Source organism: Vitis vinifera, chromosome 1 (genome assembly GCF_030704535.1).
Source record: "Vitis vinifera cultivar Pinot Noir 40024 chromosome 1, ASM3070453v1".
Taxonomy (NCBI): domain Eukaryota; kingdom Viridiplantae; phylum Streptophyta; class Magnoliopsida; order Vitales; family Vitaceae; genus Vitis; species Vitis vinifera.
Window position 1 is genome coordinate 9,037,691 of NC_081805.1, and position 17,734 is coordinate 9,055,424.

The following is a 17,734-nucleotide window of genomic DNA, read 5'->3' on the forward strand; positions in this document are numbered from 1 at the left end:
AGTTAGAGATGAAAAGTTTCAATTCATTGCATCCAAGCCAACCACAAATAGCTTAAAAAGGAATTCAAGCAACTCCCAAAAGAGTGGTTGCCACAACCAAGAGAAAATATGTGCAGAAAATAATGAAAAACAAACCTTATTGTTGTTGTTATTGTAGCAAACTGTTGACAATTATGCGAGTGAAAATCTTAGAGTGAAATGGTAGATTAACAACAATGGAGGAATAGGTGGGTGGAAGAGGGAGGTTGTGATGTGCAACGTGTATAGGTAGTAGAATATGAGGTATAAATGGGAATGAATATGAGTTGTTGAGGATGTGATGTCAACCAAACTGAGTAAATGGTTGAAGTTGGAATGGAGGTCCGCCTATGCAAGAGATGTAGCTAGTACATACATGCATTTAATGTTCCATAATGAGTGCATAGTTACAAGTCACTAAAATTGGATGGGATGAAACAACGTGAATCAAGTCTTCTACAAGCCTACAATTGGAGACTCATTATGTGGAGTGAATGTGAAGTTATTATGTGGTAGGTGCATCATAAATATTGGTAATATGAAGTCTTCTACAAACCTACAATTGGAGACTATCATTATGTGGAGTGAATGTGAAGTTATTATGTGGTAGGTGCATCATAAATATTGATAATATGTTGACCTCTAGTTATTAATTGTCCACTGTGGTACAATCAAATCAAATGCAACAAAAGTTTTTCAAGTTTTTGTTCTCTTTGACATAAAATGGCCAAATATTTATCAAATAAGTGTAATGTAGTTGATATAAGTATGAATAAATATAATATTTATTAAATTTTTATAAGAAAAGTAGCATTAATTGATTTAATATATTTAAGAGATTTATTTTAAAATTAAAAAATACGTATATTAAAACATATTTTATGACATTTTAAATACTTTAAAAAATGTGTCATTAAATTATTAAAAATGCTAAAAAAAACTTTCACAATTGACAAAAAATGCACATGGACTCCAATTTTTTTCCACAGAAATAGTAGTAGAAGTTTATTTAATTCAATTTGGAAAAAAATCACCCATATCATTAAAAATAATTATTTTAAAAAATTATCTGTAAATATAAAATTCTATGGCTTTATTACTCTAATAGCTACACATAGAAGCTAACCACCTTGCTAAACAAAGATTTATTACCAGTATGATATTTTCCATCATGTCAAACGCTGCAGGAGTATGCAATTTCGTTTTGTAAATGCTTATATCATCCACAATCATTTAAACCTCCATAAATGATCAATAACTATTTGTATTTCATGGCATTGGTAGAATTGAACCTTTTGGGAATACAAGAAATAATCTTGATGGGAAAAAATTAGAACTTCTAACAAAGTACATAAATTGGAAAGGTAAGACAAACTTGAGAAACCAAGAAAGAACCACCAGATTTAGCACACATTTAGGGTTCCATTATGAACTTTCATCATGAAACATATCCTAGAATCAATAGCTAGCTATAGTCCCCAATGCAAACCAATTGGCATCTTTTGCAGTAGAAATACTGGTGGTTGATGAGCCCAATCACAGAACTTCATGAGCTTTCCCATAATACTTGTTTATAAACGGTGCCTGAAAGGCATTCCAAACAACAATAATTACTATTTAAAGATTAACGAGTCATACTTATTTCCTGAAAAATATGTAGAGAGGGCACAAATAAGATAATGCAATTAGCATTCATTAACAAGTGTCTGCTCTAATAGAAGAGGCCAAATTCATTGATATGCTACAACCAATCAACTATTTTTTGTACTTATTCAAAGAATGGATGGCAAAACATACCCTCAATAAACCATGGCCAAGTGAAAACAAGGTGACTCAACAGAAAAAAACTCAACTTAATTAGCTAAGTAAAAGTCAAACCATTTAGAAATAGTGTCATATTGATCCATTTGGATACCAAGGAAAAAAAATGGCCACATAATGACAAAGCTTTTGGGCGATCAGTTAGTTGATATTAAAATAGCAGACATGTTATGTTAGCATGGAACAGATAAATAAATTAAACATATATTCCATCAAGAGATTATTTTTTGACTATTTATGTAGGGAACGACTTATAGCAATACACCATGATCTTGAATATCGCATCAAGGCCAGCTTCAAAATGCACAAGATTCATAGGCTACCAATAGTCTCATATGGAGAAACAAAAATAGTAGCGTCGAATATATTCTGTTCTTTCAATAGAAGAAATGTTCAAAATTGTACCTTAACATTTTAGAGTTTTTGTCAATGAAGAATAATCGGAACAAACTCTAACAAATTCTTTCTTATGCTCTCTCTGGCTTTTAACATGACTGTCCATATTAGATTGTGTTGATTGGTTGGGCTCTTGATGATTATATAGAGGTGCTTTTGTTAATCTCTCAATCTAATTGCATTTATGTCTAATTTCTAAACTTCTTGTGTACATTTGTGCACCTTCTTTTAATTAGGCGGTGTTAATAATATTAGCTTTTGCAAAAGAAAAAATAAATTGTACCTTAACATTTGATATGTCAGGAGTATCATCAGTCTGGACTGAGTAGAACTTGTTAAACTTCATGTTTTCAAATGCTACTTTAGTCTACTAACTCATTTCTGCAAGGCCTTTTTTCGAGCTTCTCTAGCCTACAAGAAAAGGAATTGACAAGTACTCAACATATTTGAAATTTATGTGCAAGACCAAAACTATTGCAACGATTGGCATCTGTTATAAAATACCTGTCTATTGGCTTTTTTTGTCTCTCGAACATTGTCTTTGACAAAATTCTGAGCAACCAAAACAATTTAAGTTCATGGTATGGTTAATTACATGCAAGAGCAATCAGTTACATGCATATCATCAATTACAGATCACCTTAAATGCATCTTTTTGATCTGCATCAAATTCATCCTCCTCAATCAGCTTATCAGTCACCTCCTAAAGATAAGAGAAGTACAGTTAACCACAAGATGTAAATAAAACATAATAAAAACCTATAAAGCTTATGAGTAATGAAGGAACTTATTCTTTTAGAGGGTTCCTTCCACAACACTCTCCTAGGAAATATTAATGTAGGAACGAGTCATCCTTTGTCTTATTAAATGTTTAACCATCAAAAATCACTCTAAACTAAGTTTAGTATCAATTGCTTTATAGATGCGAGACAGCCAAACCCACAATAAGATGGTAGCAAGGATTCTTTCAGCTAAACAGAAAATATAGCCATTTGACCAAATTGGTTTATAGGGTTGTTGAATTATCTAATAATTAGCTCATGATTATACATAAACATAGAAAATTGGGGATAAGTTTAAGCAACCATACCATGTCATTACAATATTATCAACTGATTTAAACAGGTTATATGGAATAGCACAAACAATTTATGGAAGCATAAAGAAATTGTCAATAATATAACCTTAAAAAATAAAAATGTCATTTACTATAGTTTTATATATATAGGGAGGAGATAGCACCTAACCTAGTAGTCAAATGAACCATGCATGCATTGAAAGCAGTCTTGATAACTTATCCCTTCTATTGTACCATAAAAAAGACATGACATAGCCTCAAAATCTATTATTCACTATCGATGACCAAGTTGAAGTTTAAATTTGAATGTATAGTTAAAAAATTGAATGAAATAAAACAAAAGAAATTAATTGTGAAGGTTACCCAATACTATTCTGCATCCTTGGTTGACCAAATATTAGTTGTAACCATTTCACCAATTTCGTTTTCACTATCAAGAACCATATGAGTTGCAAATTTCAATCTTTCAAGGCTCATGCGTTCCTACACATTAAACTTATGTTAGACCCTACATCCCGGTAACATTTAACATGTACATTTGAAAATAAAAACATAACATCATATTTAACAACTTACAGAATTAATGGTTCTATTAAGACCACTTCCATCCCAATGTTGCATATAGAGAATAGCATACATCCCAGTATGACATCTGCAATAACAAGTATGATTTGTGACATGTAATTAACATAGGACCCAATTAGGATTGAAAATGAATACATGAAAAAAAAAAATATATGTAACTAACAATTTTGGATCGCCAACGATATCTGCATACTGTGGATGTAAATTATTTATATTCACATCATTCCGTTTGAAGGAATTTTTTAATAACTGCGACATAAATCCAACTACTTTGAAAGCTTCATTAACAAAGTGAACACGTTGAATGCTATTATATGATGAAAGTAGATCCACCCTTGTAGCCTCCAAATTGATTACCGTGATGACCCATTCATTAAATTGGAATAAGGGGATATAAAACTACAAAACAGACAATCATCATAACAACAATGAAGGCTTAAATATTTGAAATATAAATTAGAAATTATTAAAAAATTGTCATCAATCTATGTAATCAATACAATAGTCAAGCATTACCTGGTTGCAATATTCAAGATTAACACAATAGCTACCTAATCTTTTCTTGAGTGTTGATTTTGAGGTAGACTTGCTCATTGAACCACATATTTCCTGTAAAAAGTTGTTGAGATTATAGTAACAATGTATGACTAAAACTATACATGCATCTTATATTAGGGACAAGATTTGGTGTACTCGAGGAAAAAACCTCACCCCAAAGTATGGATTAAAAAAGTGTCTGCGAGAAGGATTCTCTTCTTTTGCATTCATGTATTGACAAAACATGGAAATCACCTACATAATGCCTCTTCATTAGTTAAAATGATCAATGGAAAGATGAAGGTATTTTTTCTTATTTATCATAAACCTTACCGGAATATCAATGAAGCTCTCCCCTACTAAGCATTGAAGTTGTTCCCGTGTCACGCCATAGCCACCATATGCACAAAGCATCTCACTATTAATCACATGAAACACAAGACATGAGTAATTTTTTTTGTTTTCTAGACAAATCCATAATCATAGTCTTTTAAGAACAATACTTGCTAAACGTGTGATTTGGGACTAACCTAGGATCTTTTGACTCATCAAACACATAGTCGGCAACATGTGTCTCTTCCTCCGTCAACCTTTTAAATTTTGATACACATAATTGTACAAAAGGTAACTTGCACACAGCTGCTCGTTGCCTATGACGACGTACTTTCATTTTTACTCTTCGTGGTCATATTTCTTCTGAGGCTTGTGGTGCTACATCCACATTGGTGCTCATGCACGATTGCACTAACACCAACATATTGTGTGGCCCAGGGTGAAGGGGATCCTCGTTTGAAAAGAACACACCATCTTCTACGTTGGGTCTTTCTGACACCCCTTCATTTGTACATCCAAGGTCATCTTCAGAAGATCTTCTTTGACCACCAGAATGAACAGGTGAATGTTGTGGATTATTTGTATAAAATGGTGCACCACTTTCATTAACATGTTCATGAAAATTTGACGGTTGGCCTTCATCTGTGCGATAGTGTGAAGAGGTGAAACGAGTCCTCGATACTTTCACGTCATAATTGTATGATGCAATAAGACTATTAAGATGACTTTGTGCATCAGTGATTTGACGTTGTGTTGCCTCCATGCGAGCACAAATAACCTAAGTCAAACATAATGAAGGAACATTAAATGACATATATTTAAACTAAGCCTTTATATAAGTTACTATTCATAGTCATTAGGTATGAAGGATTACATCAAAGTCTTCATTCTCATCTGGGTCATCAACTGCAGGAGCCTTATTTTTTTCTGTTTCATCTTGCTCCGCCGATGTGCTAACCAACTATCATTGCAAAACATGTAAATTGTCATCCCAATAATCTAATTACAATGGTAATCAACTATCTTAATATAACTAAAAGCTAATTATACCTCAACTTTGCCAAATCCTCCAAGCATTTCTAACTCCAACTTGATGCGTTGCTTGACCAAAAAATCATTCCATGCAGCAATGCGAGGAGTGGTAAGTTCAACATACATGGTTGGAAAATTAGATATTGAAAAGTAGAATATCTGTTGCATTATATAAGACATAATTAGTGGTAACATCATGGCCAACATAGTGTATAACCATTATTGAATATCTAATACAATGGACATATACTTATAAATAAGACAAAAAGTTACTTGTAGAAACATCAAACACCCTTTAATCCAAACACTTTCCTTCCTCCTATGTTCATGTATAGCTTGAATAAAAAATTCTAAGACATTCTCCCCAATTTATGTTCCCAAGTAACTGCTCTCGGGGTGTATACCATAACGAGTGACTACCTTCCAAACGAGATGTGGGTGCCAATAAGGTTGCACAAGAAAAAATCAAGAAGACCCGCTTAAATTCCTCCATATCATCAATGCCAACCATCATTGACTCTATTTCTTGCAAACTCAGCATTTGACTAGCTTTAACACTTGCCTTCTCAACAATTAACTTTCTTCCACTATGTGGAATGCCCATCGTCATCCCAACATCATGACATGTCAAAGAAACCTTCTTACCCCCAAATAACTCGAGTTGGGAATAAGCAATGTTTGTGTTTTTTATCAACCAAAAACATAAATCTAAATTAACCTCCTTACAACCTAATTGCAATAGCCCACCAAAACCAAGTTCTCTTATTACATCCTTCTTCACTTCTGAGAGCAAATGGATTCCAGAGAGGAATCTACGGCCAGAACAACGACACCGTATGTTCATATTATCACTGCATTAAACAACCATAATTCATTAATAAATTAATCAAATGTTAAAGACATGTGAACGTGAATATAGTGTTCCTATATACATTCATCATAATTATTACACAAATATAACATATATTAACAAAGAAATGGGAAACATTTTGTTATATCATGTAAATGAAAATCATTGAAATCGATTTCCTCTAGCCTTTCAATAATATGGTTATCAATAAGGGTGAAATTGTTATATATAGGGTCACCCACTATGATACCCACTGCAAAAAAAAAAAAAAACAGACAATGTGCATTTTAGTGGGTCAGCCAATTAAACAAATGATATGGCTCAAAGTTACATACTCATCTAACCAAATCAATATAGTTTAGGGAAAAGTGGGATTTGATTCACTAATAAGAAAATATATGGTAAAAAGAATCCCAAATATTTTAAATTAGTATTATCTTCATCTATTTAAAAATAATTTGAAATACATGCACTGAGTTATCCAATTATTCCAAAAAATGTCATTTTATTTTTTATATTATTCAAATCAATTGACAACTACACTCCTCCATATAAATGTTTCCTTATTATTTTAGATTTTTTATTATTATTATTTTATTATTTAAGATTTTTTTTCCTCTAGAAACAAACACCTTATAGGATTCTTATTTTAGTTTTCTAAAAGTTTAGGAAATATTGTCAAACAAATCATATTTAATCTTAATTATCAATTCAAAAAGTAATAAGATTGTTTATTAAATAATAAAGAATAAACTTCGTAATATATAATTATTTTAATATTATAACAAATTTATTATTGAAAAACTCTAATAACAAATTTTATTCATTATTATATTAAACAATTATTAATATTATATAATAAGTAGAAATTTATTATTGGTTTATTTATTATCAAGAATTTGAATCTATTTTTAACTTATTAATACTATAATAAATTTTGTTTTTTTTTTTCAAATTCTTACTTTATAATGTTTCTAGAGAAAAAAAATTCCCAAATAATAAAATAATAAAATAATAAAGTAATAATAATAATAATAATAATAATAATAATAATAATAAAAATATCTAAAAAGAATGGAAATATTTATACAAAGGATTCTAATTGTCAATGGATTAGGATGACATGACAAGTAAAGGGCTATTTTTGGGAATAATTAAATCATAAATTAAAAAGTGCATGCATTTTAAATTATTTTTAAATAAATGAAGATAATATTGGAATTTTCTTTGTCAACCAATCAGTTTTGAGAAAAAAAGTTATTGTAACGGATAAGCTCCAGAATTAACGAGGTTAGTTTTTGTATATATATATATAATGTATATATATAACAGTTCATGTAAATTTTGATTTTTTCGTAAATTAAAATATAATATTTTTTTATATTGATAAATAAAAGTCATATTGTTTTAAACTACTTTATTCAACAAACAACAAGATCGGTGGCCCCAACATTGATATGGTTACAAAAATAGCTATAAAAGAAAATATGACATATCAAAATCCAATTCAATAAAAATCATAGTCCTCAAACCTCTGTTTCACTAAAAAGTACGTAATCCTACAATTCACTTCATATGACCCATGAAGTTAGCGCCATCAAGATGAATTGTCATAAATGAAACAAATCTACATAAACAAATAGAGATCATTTCACATTTTAAACTACAATATCCATCAAACAACAAAAAGACCAATATTTACAAAATTAATGAAGTTACAAAACTATTGAAAGAAAAGAGTAACCTACCATTTAAAAATTTTCTACATTTGTATTAAAAATATATGGTAACAAAATTTTCTATTAACATTAATTTATTTAAATAATTAATATTATTAATAATTTATCTTATCAAATTAATTTTAATTTATAAAATATTACTGATAAAAATTGAAATTTTGATTTAACCAAAATAAAGATGGATAATTAATAATTATTTATAATTAATAATTAATAATTTTGATTTATAATATTGTTCTTATGATTTGTTTCCTTTTTATTTTTATACTATATCTAAAAAACAAACAAAAGACGGCCACCACGAGTGAGGCATCAAGAAGCCCCTTTGCTAAATTCTTCTCCAGGCAAGCATCATGCCCTATTTCCTCTGCCACTCTCAATCCTCGCAGGTACTAATCTAATCATGTTATTAATATTTCTTTTCAACCCCAGTTTGCTTCCCAAGAAAATCCATCCCCCATTCGATTTCCGGGAAAATTCATCCTCGTTTGATTTCCGAGAGAAATCCATCAAAACTCCCAAGGAAAACTAAAAAAAAAAAAAAAATTCTTTTATTTTGTTGCTCCCTGTGTTTTCTGGATCTATTCTAGGGTTCTATTTGCTTTTGTGCCATTGGATTTAAATTCTACAAACCCTAAATCCACGATTTTTGAGCCACGCTGAAAACCACAACATTTGCCCTCAAATTGTGGATCTGTGTGCGTGTACGGGCTGGTAAGTGGAGTTCAAATACACTATTTCTTTAAATTGATTGCTTTTGTGCCATTCGATTTAAATTCTACAAACCCTAAATCCACGATTTTTGAGCCACGTTGAAAACCACAACCTTTGCCCTCAAATTGTGGATCTGTGTGCGTGTGCGGGCTGGACTGGTAAGTGGAGTTCAAATACACTATTTCTTTAATTAATCAAATTTTCCTTTTATTTCCATCAAAGCCTCTTTTTAAGAGCTAAAGCTTAAACCTTAGAATTTTATTTTTATTTTTTGACAGTTACAAACTTACAACCTCACTAGTTTCAATGACATTTCCCGTATTTTTATTTTTTTCCTGAAAAATGGGTAAAAAATACCCATTAATACCGAAATCTCGGTGATATTTTTAAAAAATTACCTAATTTTCTGTCAAAGATCTCAACAAGCAACAATACCAACCCAAATTAACTCATAAATCCATTACATTCGTACCTGGGAAAGCTCATCTCAGCTCAGACCACCTCTCTCTGTTTTCACTGCAAGCTCCCCTCGTGAATTGTCGCTGTGAAAGAAAGTGAAAAAATATAGGTTTTTGGAGTTGGGGTTTGGTTCAAGAGAGAAGAAGGGATTTAGGGGGTTTGATTCAAAGAGAGAAGAAGGGATTTAGGGCTTTGATTCAACATAGAAGAAATGATTTCGGGTAAATCTCACTATTATATTTTAGTAAATATTTTTTAAAAAATATTGCCACGTGGAGTGTCTACATGTCATTGGCTTAAGTGAAATATGACTTTTCTGAGTAATTGATTATATCAAAGTGTATGAGGGTATTTTTGGAAGGGCCCTCAATATCACTATTACAGTATATGAAAAATGGTTTATTTTTCATAAAATTCATTGAATTTGAAAAATAAAAAATAAAGTTTCCAAAAAGTAAAATTTTACCCCTTAGAGAGTATGGTTACATAAATTCCTTCTTTTGGCATCGATACTGTTTAGTGCTTGGGACAAAATGTCTTTGTGAATGGGTTCCTGTCAGGAATTTAAGAGATGTGGACCCCGTCTAACGTCATGATGACGCCCTTCCGAATCACCTGCAGTGGAAAAAGAATTACAATGAGGCCCGATGCTTGGCTTTGTACTCTGAAGAGAATTTTCCTGCAATAATCTAGGATAATTTAGAGAGATGACAGTCTGAGATAATTGTGGTAGAATTTGATTTAATTTAAAACTTATGAAAATGGGAAAACGATTTATCGTATGAGTAGGAGGAGTAATGGGCAGGAGTCAGGACATGCGTACAATGGAAAGCAAAGTTGTATGTCCTGTGTGATGATCACTGTTGAAGCTCTCCAGTGAAGTGATGGGTGACAAAGGTGTCGGAGGATTAGGCGGTACATGCTTCATGCTTCTGCTTTGGTGCTTTGTCTGCTGTCGCTTCCGTAGCGGATCATGCGTTTAGGCGACGCCTAGAGTTTGTCCAGTTACATATTAATTAATTAATTCATCGAAACGCCCCCGCCCTTTAAACTCACTATAATAAATAAATAAATGACAATCTTGGAAATTCTAAACTCAACCCTTTAACCCCTCACACTCGGCTATCAAAGCATTTTGGCGGCATCCTACCACCACTCTTCCAGACCTTCTCTACTCCCGTCTCAAACGCTACTCTCTCTCTCTCTCTCTCTCTCTCTCTGAGCAACAATCAGCGATGGGAGCCTTGTGTAACCATGATAAGCTCTCAAGCTTCACGTCCGCCCACGACCGCAGATTCTCCAAGCACGTTCACGACAACGTTCACGGCAACATCTATCTCGATCCGGTACCACTTTCATTGAGCTTTTTCTATATCTTTCTTTCCCTAATCACCTTCTGGATTCATTTACGATATCTTTTCATTTGTTTTCTGTTTTCGACTTGGCCTTCTCGGTGCCGATAAACGGAGACCTGTTCCATCAATTTTCTGCTTCCATTTGTTTTGTTCTTCACGGTGGAGTAACTGGAGTTAGATGAAGCATTTCACGTTTCCTATGACGAAGAGAAAATTGAGTTTCTAAGAAATTGGAAAAGCTGATCACTCAGTTACTCAGCTCTAAAAATAATTTTGCGAGATTCAACAGAGTTGAACGGAGTTTTTTCTTTCAGTTTGTTGGAACGACAAAAATATAAGGTGTAATTTTCCTGTTATTTTAGTTTCCTCTCGTTTCTCCGCAACCAAACAGAGCGTTCAGGAATTTCATTATTAAGAAGCGAAAATATGTATATATATATATATATATATATACAAGGATGACAAGGGTGGGAAGGTAGATAACGAATCATGAGGACTTTTTGATACAAGATCCCCAGCTTAATAATTCAATTAGAGAAGAACTTAAATTCATGGATGTGTTTTTAAGATTTTATTAAATATTTCAGGAAATTATTGATAAAGACATACAACAGCAATAAAATATGCATAAAATCGTGATAATGACCTGTAAAATACTCTCTTCTCTCTGATATGGTCTAATCCTTCAAATTTATTTTCGGTACCCCGACTAATCTCATCTTCTTTCACTTGATAATTTGTTGAGATGCAAAACTTTTGTGTAATATTCTTCCTTAAAAGATTGACTGGCTTGACATTTTGGCTTGGCTTTTACTATATTATACAATATTAGATCGCAATTACAGTGCCTCCTCAGATACTTGAAACCTGAACAGAACCCCATTTTCGCCAAATCATTGATGTGCGATTAGAACACTCTTGCTCTGTTCTTGGATTGCATATAATGTAATTTAGCCACTTTCTTTTGGATGATTGCAGCTCTTTATGAAGTTTATTGACACTGAAGAGTTCCAGAGGCAAGTATGATTTATGTAATAGGGGTTTATTTTCCTGTTTACTTCTAATAGTCATAGTTGTGACTAATCCTTGGATGATTTTGTTACTGCAGACTTCGAGATCTGAAGCAACTAGGTGAGTCTTGACCTCTTCTAGGATCATCTAGAAGATTAGTTCTAGAGATAGTTTTGAATTCAAATTTTTCTTGTTTGTCACTTTTGTGATTCAGTGTTGAGAAGCTATCATCTTCTTTCTGCTTCTTGAGGAAGGTTTAAATGCCTATACCATTTAGAGTGGACAAAGTTAGTGTCACTTATATTCTCAATCTGTGGGATCCATATTGCTTGCATAAGTATTGTTTATCACAAGTTTTCCCTTGTTTTTTATGTCACGTTAAATATTACATTTGGTTCTCACTATTGAAGTTTCTTTTTCGCATATATGATATATAATATCATTTTTTTTTCCACATTCATGGCATGTAAGATCAACATGTAGCATAGATAACTGATTTCCGTAATATGAGTAGTCTTTGGAGTGCTGATATCTTATGAATTTAGAAAGATGTTGAATAATATTTGTTCCTAGAATAATGACTATAGAACCTATGCCACTTGCTGCAATATCATTGAACTACTCCATGTGGATGTTAGCCTTTTCACTTATTAAGTTCAGGTGACTGCACTTCCTGCCTTATGAAAACTGCTAAAATTTTGCAAGCTTAGTTGCCTAATAGAAGAATTCATGCTGCAATCCATCTCCAATGCATTCTCACTTGTCAAACTTCCTTTTGCAGATATGTTGCTATCCTAATGCAGTTTAGGTAGACTTAAAATTAAGTTGAATTTTATACTTGTATTCAGGTGTAGCACACATGGTCTACCCAGGGGCTGTACATTCTCGGTTTGAGCATTCACTAGGTGTTTATTGGCTGGCGGGGGAAGCTGTTCATAAACTTCAAGCTTACCAAGTAGAATATGTCCTTGTGGCCTGATTGTTCTCCTTGTTGTGGACTGTATTAGTGAAAACATTCTCTTTACACACATGTCATCCTTGTAGGGATTGGAGCTTGGAATTGACCCATTTGATATACAGACAGTAAAACTTGCTGGTAATTAACTGAATTTGTTATAAAATTGTTATGTTCTAGTTTATCTGATTTCACCTTTTTTAATTTTTTGGTTCTCTGTGTAGGGCTACTGCATGATGTGGGCCATGGACCATTCAGCCACACGTTTGAGCAGGCATTTCTTCCCCGGGTTCTTAATGGCTCCAAATGGTAATTCTTTCTTACATTCTTTAGCAGAATACATTTTTTTATAACTTCAATTACATGAAAATTTAAATAAGCATATGATTGTTTGCATTTTTCATGCCTTGAATCTTACATCTACAATGAATGCAATCTTCATTTTAAGTTGATAAATGGTGAAAATGCTATTCCTGAAACAAAAACCCATGGACCCTTGAATGGATGATGCTTTTATAATATTGGCTGGATCACTAAATTATCGAATGTAGCAAAATCTTCTTTGGAACACCTCTTACTATATGCATTGTATTACAATTTAGTCAAGAAATTAAGAAGGAAATCAATCAATCATGGGAACTATTTCTTGTTTGTGTGGATTCTACTCTTGAATGTCTTTTCACTTAGTACTAAGACATTCAGCTGTCTTGTTTTTCTTTCTAGGACATACATGATGCATGACTGTATTGAATCATGATAAATTGATGTTTGTTTGAGATATGGAACACAATATTCTTTTTATTTTATTTTTCATCTTTTTTTCTTCTTTTTTTTTTTTAAATTTTTATAAAACCTTGGCATGGGTTTTTGGTAACCTCAATTGGCAAGTGGTCATTCTATTTTGTTGATAATGCTTTCACTCGATTTTTCCAGGTCTCATGAGGAAATGTCTCTGAAGATGATAGACCACATCGTTGATGAACACAATATTGAAATTGATTCTGAAAGCCTTAAGAAAACAAAGGTTATTTCATTTTTAAATAGTCACTCGTTTTACTTTTATTTTTTCACCTCCTTTCATTTGGATTGACTCTTGTTTTGGTTAATGCATCCTTTCAAATATTCATCAAATCATTGACATCTTTGCATGTTTGCATTTTGGGATAGCAAGTTCAGTTTGACCCTTGGAAATTGTATTGATATCTGTGTACACCTAAAGAAATGGTAGAATTAAGTACATCAATGGTATGAGAAAACCAATTATAGACTATAGCCTTGGAATGCCTTGTTGTCACAACACAAAAAGAGGGGCCTATGAGAGGAGACTTATTCAATAAAAGAGAAGCCTACATCTGCCAACCCTATTTCACTTCCTTATAGTGCATTGCCTACTGTCTTTGAATAATGCTTCATTCCAAAGCATAAAAGAAAGGCTTATTAGAGCATTGTGCTCAAGCCCTCTACTACTTTATCACTTATCAGATGGCTTTAACGCCATTGTCTTGTAAATATGCAGTTACGAAGAATCCAGTGAAATATAGGAATTAGACCTAACACGATTCCAAATAGAAAAACTTCAATCATTTCGATTTGTTTGAAAGGGGAAAAAAGAGACCTAAATAAACATCCAAATCACTTAACAAAGAAACAATTATAGACTTATGACCTTCCTCTGCCATGACGAATCTCTGTTTTCTTAACAGGAAATGGTAGTTGCTGGCTCTGAATATGCTTCATCGGAAGTAAGTGATCTGGCAGTTTAGGTTTTATTACTATTATTATTAATCTGATTGCAACTTTTGGACATCTTTTTTTGTGTTTCTATCTCTAATTTAATATCTTAAGCATCTTACCGTGCTCTTTTTCTTATACTTTCAAAATGTAGAGCATGAAAGAGAAGCGTTTCTTATATGATATTGTTGCAAATGGTCGAAATGGAATAGATGTTGACAAGTTAGTCATTTGTTTACTTAATTTGTTAGTCATTTTTTATTGATAGCTATGGTCTTGACATAAGAGAGTTATAGATTGCATCTTTTTCTTGCAGGTTTGATTACATTGTTCGTGATTCCAGGGCTTGTGGTTTAGGTTGCAATTTTGAGTTTCGTAGGTATATGCAGAAATATTCAAGTGGTTTGATCTTGTTAATGGGCACATATTAGAAGTTAGAATTTTCAGTTCATTTACTAGAAATTTGTATGATTGTGTGTGGGAAGTTTATTATGAGCTGGGTGTTTTGTATCATGTCAGCATGATATTATTATATTTCACTCAAATGACTAACTTTCGATATAGCCTTCTCTCTGTCTCTCTCACCAAAAAAAAAACCTGTCAGGTTATTGGAGACGATGCGAGTAATAGATGATGAGATATGCTATCGTGCTAAGGAATGTCAGTGCTTGTTTCAGATTATTTTCATCACATTATATTGATAGTCATTGTACTCTTCAGTTTATGTTTAATGAATTGTTCAGATCTTACAATCCACAAGTTATTTGCCACTCGTGCTGATCTGCATCGAACAGTCTATATGCATGCAAAAGTAAAGGTGCGAAACTGGATCTACATTTTTATCTGGAATTTCACAGCTACTTGTTTAATCAGTTTTTGAACACTAAATGCATTGAATTGTAAGAACTACCTTTTCTAGGCAATAGAGCTCATGGTGATAGATGCACTGTTAAAAGCAAATGATCATCTTAAGATTTCATCCTTCATCGATCAACCAGCAGAATATTGGAAGGTTTTTGGCTTGACAGAGCTCTAGTCTCAATTATGACAAGGATTTGAGCTGTATGTATGTAGCTCTAATATTCTCCATCTTTGAACAAACTGCAGTTAGATGACTCAATATTAAAAACCATTGAAACTGCTCCTGACCAAGAGCTGAAGGAATCTAGAGATTTGATCCTACGGATTCGGAGAAGGGATCTGTATCAGGTATGTGTTAGCATGCTATCAAGACAGAAGGAAAAATAATCTTTGAAATTGTAATTGTTTGTATGATTCAGGAGCTTTTCTATTATAAGAGTAATTGCTAATACTTATTTACACAATAACTACAATTGTTGCAGTTCTGCAATGAATTCTCTGTTCCAAAGGATAGGCTGGAGCACTTCAAAGACATCACTCCCCAAGATATTATTTGTTCTCAGGTGCTATGAACTTTATTATATTTTTTGGTTCTTTCCCCAGATGATAGACACATGATCCCTTACAGAGTCAATTTCCAACCAGAAAAATAGCAGCATTACTCTAAAAGAAGATGATGTTTCTGTGAGCAATGTCAGGATTAACTTGACACGTGGGAGGAACAACCCTCTGGAAAGGTACCTGGGAAATAATCTGTTAATAATACAATTGTTCTTTTTTTTTTTTTCCTTGGAACTCTGATGGATTTTGGGTGCTCATCTTGTTTTAACAATGGCCTTCTCTACTCTGCATGTGTGGAAAATTCAGCATCAAATTTTTCAAGGTACTAAAATCGCTTTCATTTATATAATCTGTGCATTTTTTTTATATGTTCCTTTCAAACCTGATTAAAGATGGATATAACCAATTGAATTTCGGCAAAGCAGCAAATTTTAGCAAAGGATGGAATTTGGCAGAGATATGATGATGCATGCCAATATCCTCAATGATTTTTAGCATAGTAGAAATGCACAAAAAGCCTCCTCTTATTTGAATATGTTAATGGTTTGTTAAGATAGAGTGGGTGGGGTGATCCTACATTGAAAAGCAGAATCCTTTAGCCAATACCATGTAAAAATGTTGGTGTTGCTGTCAAACTGAACCCACTTGAATAAACGATTAAGGAATGCTGACCTAGCCCAACAGTGGTAAAAAAAAGCAGGATCGGTTTCATCTGGCAGTTGCTTTTAGATTGATTACTTTGTCATATAATGTTCTCTCTTTCTGAGGATGGTTTGTTAGTTGCATATGGTAGACTTGACAGCTTGGGTATTAGCAGGATTTTGAGAGTGATGAGAAGTTCCCCATACAAGATGATCGCATCAGTCACTTGCTGCCTGCAGGTTACGAAGATAGAATTGTGAGGGTGTACTCTAAAAAGCCTGAACTGGTTTGTGAAAAGAAACCCATCTAATTGTTAAATCATGAAGTTATCTTCTCATGATTGAAGCTATGGATGATATTGTACAGGTGGAAGCAGTTTCTGAGGCCTTTGAAAATTTTCAGCTAAAGACATATAGAATGAAAGCCCAAGTACATGACACACCTGAGAAGAAGAAACGCAGAAGGTAAGTCTTACCATTGTTTGACCTTTTCCATGCCCCAACTTGGTTGCAGTTGAAATATGTACATATCATGTATTCAAAATAGTTTCCAGATTTGGAGATGACAGACAAATATAACAAAGGAATTCCATGGACAATTGTAGGAGTATAAATCTTCCCCAACAATGTGAGTGCACTAATTTTGCTTAACCTCTCTCATGTAGTGACACTGTGACAGTTAATAGTGGCTCCAATGATTTGATTGATGAAATTTGTTTGTTCCCCACATATATTAATGACACTGTCACAACCTTATTTTCAAGCATTCATGAGCCAGAGGGAAGTTCCAAATTGGCTTCTGGTTACCTTCTCCATCCTTGATTTGGATTAAATATTTATTTATGTTAACAAATTTCCTGATGTATTGTTTACTTACCATGTATCACCAAGTACATGTTCTTACAAACAACTGTATGATCAACCTTAGGCGTTCACCAAACGTGTATATGCAGTGAAGTATTTATCCAAACAAATTGTCATTGCAGAGAACCAAAGTGATGACTCCAATTTTCTATAATTGCTCCCAGTATCCCAGATGGAATAAAACAAAATGTTA

The 17,734-nt window shown here is 32.8% G+C and overlaps 2 protein-coding genes across 5 annotated transcripts; one reads left to right on the plus strand and one right to left on the minus strand.

Annotated features, from left to right (window-relative positions):
* Positions 1–2,210: 2,210 nt before the first annotated feature.
* On the minus strand, positions 2,211–5,926 carry LOC104880029 (uncharacterized). 2 transcript variants are annotated; one of them, XM_019220320.2, is made up of 11 exons: positions 5,819–5,926; positions 5,643–5,729; positions 4,966–5,546; positions 4,769–4,853; positions 4,610–4,690; positions 4,415–4,507; positions 4,062–4,297; positions 3,890–3,965; positions 2,876–2,938; positions 2,740–2,787; positions 2,211–2,646 (listed from the first exon to the last, which is right to left on the minus strand). In XM_019220320.2, exons 3-11 carry the CDS (start codon positions 5,103–5,105, stop codon positions 2,611–2,613), a joined length of 858 nt encoding a protein of 285 aa, XP_019075865.1. In that variant the 5' UTR covers positions 5,106–5,546; positions 5,643–5,729; positions 5,819–5,926; the 3' UTR covers positions 2,211–2,610. The 2 variants fall into 2 exon arrangements, with proteins under 2 accessions (XP_019075865.1, XP_059596065.1); XM_059740082.1 differs by lacking the exons at positions 2,211–2,646; positions 2,740–2,787 and adding an exon at positions 3,677–3,796 and having other exon boundaries at positions 2,851–2,938.
* Positions 5,927–10,495: 4,569 nt separating this feature from the next.
* Positions 10,496–17,492, plus strand: LOC100267261 (uncharacterized). Of its 3 annotated transcripts, none has more exons than XM_010655122.3 (20): positions 10,496–10,908; positions 11,896–11,933; positions 12,026–12,048; positions 12,777–12,883; positions 12,973–13,024; positions 13,108–13,192; positions 13,817–13,907; positions 14,587–14,625; positions 14,769–14,836; positions 14,931–14,993; positions 15,219–15,274; positions 15,358–15,431; positions 15,534–15,626; positions 15,722–15,823; positions 15,958–16,038; positions 16,121–16,212; positions 16,343–16,358; positions 16,854–16,964; positions 17,045–17,142; positions 17,225–17,492. In XM_010655122.3, exons 1-20 carry the CDS (start codon positions 10,798–10,800, stop codon positions 17,241–17,243), a joined length of 1,419 nt encoding a protein of 472 aa, XP_010653424.1. In that variant the 5' UTR covers positions 10,496–10,797; the 3' UTR covers positions 17,244–17,492. The 3 variants fall into 3 exon arrangements, with proteins under 3 accessions (XP_010653424.1, XP_010653421.1, XP_010653428.1); XM_010655119.3 differs by having other exon boundaries at positions 17,232–17,492; XM_010655126.3 differs by lacking the exon at positions 10,496–10,908 and adding an exon at positions 10,915–11,256 and having other exon boundaries at positions 17,232–17,492.
* Positions 17,493–17,734: the final 242 nt, after the last annotated feature.